Source organism: Mytilus galloprovincialis, chromosome 11, assembly GCF_965363235.1.
Source record: "Mytilus galloprovincialis chromosome 11, xbMytGall1.hap1.1, whole genome shotgun sequence".
In the NCBI taxonomy this organism is placed as follows: Eukaryota; Metazoa; Mollusca; class Bivalvia; order Mytilida; family Mytilidae; genus Mytilus; species Mytilus galloprovincialis.
Window position 1 is genome coordinate 83,486,297 of NC_134848.1, and position 4,441 is coordinate 83,490,737.

The 4,441-nt window shown below is 31.3% G+C and overlaps 1 protein-coding gene and 1 pseudogene across 1 annotated transcript; both read left to right on the forward strand.

The window, feature by feature from the left end:
* The first annotated feature begins 562 nt into the window (after positions 1-562).
* On the forward strand, positions 563-1,048 carry LOC143050938 (uncharacterized; annotated as a pseudogene).
* Positions 1,049-2,571: 1,523 nt separating this feature from the next.
* On the forward strand, positions 2,572-4,110 carry LOC143051446 (uncharacterized). Its single transcript, XM_076224337.1, has 3 exons — positions 2,572-2,678; positions 3,434-3,518; positions 3,938-4,110. The coding sequence occupies exons 1-3, from the start codon at positions 2,572-2,574 to the stop codon at positions 4,001-4,003; spliced, it is 258 nt and encodes an 85-aa protein (XP_076080452.1). The 3' UTR covers positions 4,004-4,110.
* Positions 4,111-4,441: the final 331 nt, after the last annotated feature.

Below are 4,441 nucleotides of genomic sequence, written 5' to 3' on the forward strand. Positions count from 1 at the left end.
TGAATATAAATTGCAATAGAAACATATGTATAATAAAAAAAAAATAGCAGGCTATGGAGTAAATGTTGCAAACTATACAGAGACAAAACAAAAACATATTATCAAAAAACAGGGCTTTTTTTCCTGTTCTTCATCTTGACAGTTCAGTAATAGAACATTAACCTTCAAAATTGTAATGCAACAATATCATACATATGACTATAAGAGCTGTCATCACAAAGAATTATAGAAAACTACTGGGTCATTAGGGAAATAAAATCTAAAGGTCACATTGGAGCTTGTAAGTTCGGAACAAAATAATGATTTTTGTGATAACATTAGAAGCATTCGCCTTTGATCATGGGATGCTTCACTTTGCTTTTTTTTGTAATTTTCTTATTATAAGGAATCTGAATTTTATTCAGTGTATAGGTTAATTTATCAGAAGAAAATTTAATCGATAGATACATTCAAGAAACTGTTGATATGCAAATCATATTACAATAATTGTAATATTGCATACATGTATCTAAGAATAATCTTTATATTGTAAAATTTAGGACATACCAGTATGATCAGTACAATGACGGGTAAAGTCATAGACTTCTCTCATAGAAGCCGGATTGCAAAGTCTGTGCATACCATATGGGTAGAAAAGAAACAGTCCCGTCACATGATTGCAGCAAGAATTGGCAGGGTACAAGTAATGGCATGGAACCTGATATGGCTTTAGAGATGACCCACAATCTGAAGGATAATAGATGTCCTATTCGTGTTCTCCATGCTGATAATGATTCGACCACAACAGCAAGATTAAAGGTTGATTTTAAAGAACTGCAAAAGAAAGATGACCAGAACCATATCAAGAAAGGTTTTTTCTAAGAAACTGTATGATTTGTCTAAAACGTTTAAGGAATTGAAACACCCAGAAGTCATACCTTACCTTGTACGCTGCTTTATGTATGCCATAACAGAAAATAACGATTCCTCAGATAACATAAATAGTGCCTTCAGCAGATTAGTTCAACACATTTTTGGAGACCACACTTCATGCACAGATGCTGAATGACCCAGAAAATTATAGGTACATGAAAGACATAATAAATAACACCTTAAAATTGGTATGTAACAATGTTTTAGATTTTAACGAGAGAAATTTATGTATTACTGAAAAATTATTACACCAGGGTTTTCGATATCACAAACTAGTCAAAACATTTACTAAATTTTATCATCGGTATAAAGACATCATTCGTAAATATAGTTCAACATGCAGACTTCTAATACGTTCAGGTATTTCACATCCAATTTTTAATGGAAATATTCTTTATAAAGCACAAGGGTGTCAGTATTCACCTCAGAAACTTACAAAACCTTTGAATAGACTTATTAAGAAGGGATATAATTACGATACTGTTGTCAAGTCATTAAAGATTGCATATTTTGGCGTTAATATTGAGTCACTGATAAGGTCTTTGCATCGGAACTAAACACATTTATTCTAAAAACAGTTGTTGGCATGACATATATGTTATGATAGTATGATACTAAACCCCTAACGGGAAGGATTGTGCCTGATGTTCATATGATGAAATCATAATCTTTCAGTCAGTTTAATTGAAGTCTGGAGCTGGCATGTCAGTTAACTGCTTGTAGTCTGTTGTTATTTATGTATTATTGTCATTGTTTATTTTCTTTGGTTACATCTTCTGACATCAGACTCGGACTTCTCTTGAACTGAATTTTTATGTGCGTATTGTTATACGTTTACTTTTCTATATTGGTTAGAGGTATAGGGGGAGGGTTGAGATCTCACAAACATGTTTAACCCCGCCCCATTTTTGCGCCTGTCCCAAGTCAGGAGCCTCTGGCCTTTGTTAGTCTTGTATTATTTTAATTTAAGTTTCTTGTGTACCATTTGGAAATTAGTATGGCGTTCATTATCACTGGACTAGTATATATTTGTTCAGGGGCCAGCTGAAGGACGCCTCCGGGTGCGGGAATTTCTCGCTACATTGAAGACCTGTTGGTGACCCTCTGCTGTTGTTTTTTTATTTGGTCGGGTTGTTGTCTCTTTGACACATTCCCCATTTCCATTCTCAATTTTATGCATATGAAAATAAAAAGGTGCGGTAAGATTGCCATGCAAAGAGACAACTCAGTCTTCCTTAGAAAAATTGCAGACATTATGTCAGCGATAATTGGTTACTGTAAATGTATACACCTTCATCAATGAGCAAAAGAATACATCTCATAGAAAAGGATATTGTGTTTGTTAAGTAATGTATACATGTAAATACTTGATTAAATCCAATTTATGTAAAAAAATGTATATATAAATGTAAATAACATACAAAATATCAATGGAAATGTTTGTTATAGTATAATCAGGACTGAATAAATAGTTAAAGATAAATCTTACAGGGTGATGGATCATATACATATGATACAGTACACTGCAAATATATATAAAGTGTTATATATAAATATTTAAAAAATATTTCATATATTATTGTTTACTTTTAGATATAAGACTTTGCCAAATGGTGAATCTCTCTCTCTAATGATGCCCTGAAAAAAGAGATATCTACTATGATGGAGAAATATAATAATAGAGCTGGAACATTGCAGAATATGGGATCAACACAGGGAAACGAAAATTTAAACCAGATTGTGATAAGCAAAGCCCCAAAGTCACAGCAAATATTTGATAAAAAACTTGTAACCAGACTGATTTATTTTAATATTTTTTTTTCAATTATTGCTCACCTAAACAAAATGGTGAAGTGAACTTTTCTCATAATTATTTTCTGTTAACTTTTTAAGATTTTGATTATATAAATCTTCTCTTCTGAATCTAAAGTTTACTTAGAACAGTTATCTTAAAAACAGCTATGAGTATATTTAAACTATTTGATCAACTTCTTATTACAGAAAATCTCTTACATGTACATCAGTGAAGAAATCATGTTGACCCATTATAAGAGTTATTGCCCCTTAGTTTCAATTTGTATGGCTATGTTTTATTTGAAATTTTGGCCATGATTTGATAACAATGAGAACATTTGAAATGTGAGCACTCTATTGTGGCCTGTAACTTTTGACAACCCCCACCACGACTGTGAATAAGATGCATTCAATTCTATAGGGGTTGCACTTTATACATATTGATGAAAAGGATTATTTTGTTTCAACACACTAGTTTATAGTAAAAATTGTTTTGAGATTTCTATTGTACTTGTCTTAATCCAAAGAAGGAAGAAGATGTGGTATGATTGCCTATGAGACATTTCTACTCAAGAGACCAAATAACACATAAATTAACAGCTATAGGTTACCATATGAGCAAACTATTGGCCTTATTTTTGTAAAAAAGATTTATATTTTTAAACTCAATTATACATAATAACCTTGATTTAAAACCATGCTTTTATTATATATGTGTTATTTATAGGTTTTATGGTGGATTATCATCATTAAGCAATAGGTTATCTGCCTCAGTATTACAGAAGAATAAAGGCTATACATGGCTGTCAAAGGTAAATGAATAAATTAAACAAGTTATTAGAAAGAAATGGTAATAACAAATATTTACCCAGAACAAAAAAAGGTCATTCCATTTTAAATGCAATCTGAAACAGGTTCTTGAATAGTAGTGAAACTGTTCATATGAAATAAAGAACATGGAATAAACTAATTTTACCATTTTTGAATGTGTCTCGCATGCATACACTTCAATGTTGTTTCCAGAGACCATGTAAGACATTTTGGCAACATGTTTTATCAAAGTGTAAACCTAAAAAAGATACTATTAAGGAATAATCACATTCAAGTGTGTGTTGATATGCTTATCATATAAGAATGTTATGTCTACAAAAGTAATTGCTTGTTTTTAGATAAAATATTTCAAATTGCTTGACATTATATCTCTATGCTAACAAATTTTAAAATATTTCAGGTAAATGAGGCTTCTTTATTGTCTCCAGGACAACATACACTGAGTATTGGTAAAAAAAATGGATAAGAAATTAAAAAGAGAAAGAGAAAGGCAAAATACAAAGGAATTTTAAGGAAGGCGTATTCAATTGAAAAAAAAAAGAAAAAATCTGAGTTTAGGTCAAAAGTAAAAGAAGGCACAGCATATGAAAACAATGCAGAAGTTAATGAACCTATGCCAGATATTCAGGAAATACCCTCACCATTAACCATAAATGATTTTGACAACCTTGTATTTTTTTATTTGGAAACTACTGGTTTGTCAAGGAGCAGTGACATAACTCAAATTGCTGCAGCCTGTGGTTAAAATACATTTCAACGCTATGTTATTCCAAGAATGGAAATTACTCAGGAAGCAAGTGCAATAACTGGCATAACATTTTCATATTCTACAAACAAAATGTATGTAAATGGAACACTTGTTGAAACATGTTCTGTTGAGCAGTCATTGCTAGGTTTTATTGAT

What these genes read in the sequence shown, in the direction of transcription:
- LOC143051446 (XM_076224337.1), top strand. Translation starts at nt 2,572, where the DNA reads ATGATGGAGAAATATAATAATAGAGCTGGAACATTGCAGAATATGGGA. An exon ending in AGCAAAGCCCCAAAGTCACA is followed by an intron (nt 2,679 to 3,433) that starts GCAAATATTTGA and finishes TGTTATTTATAG; the next exon opens with GTTTTATGGTGGATTATCAT. An exon ending in GCTATACATGGCTGTCAAAG is followed by an intron (nt 3,519 to 3,937) that starts GTAAATGAATAA and finishes AAAATATTTCAG; the next exon opens with GTAAATGAGGCTTCTTTATT.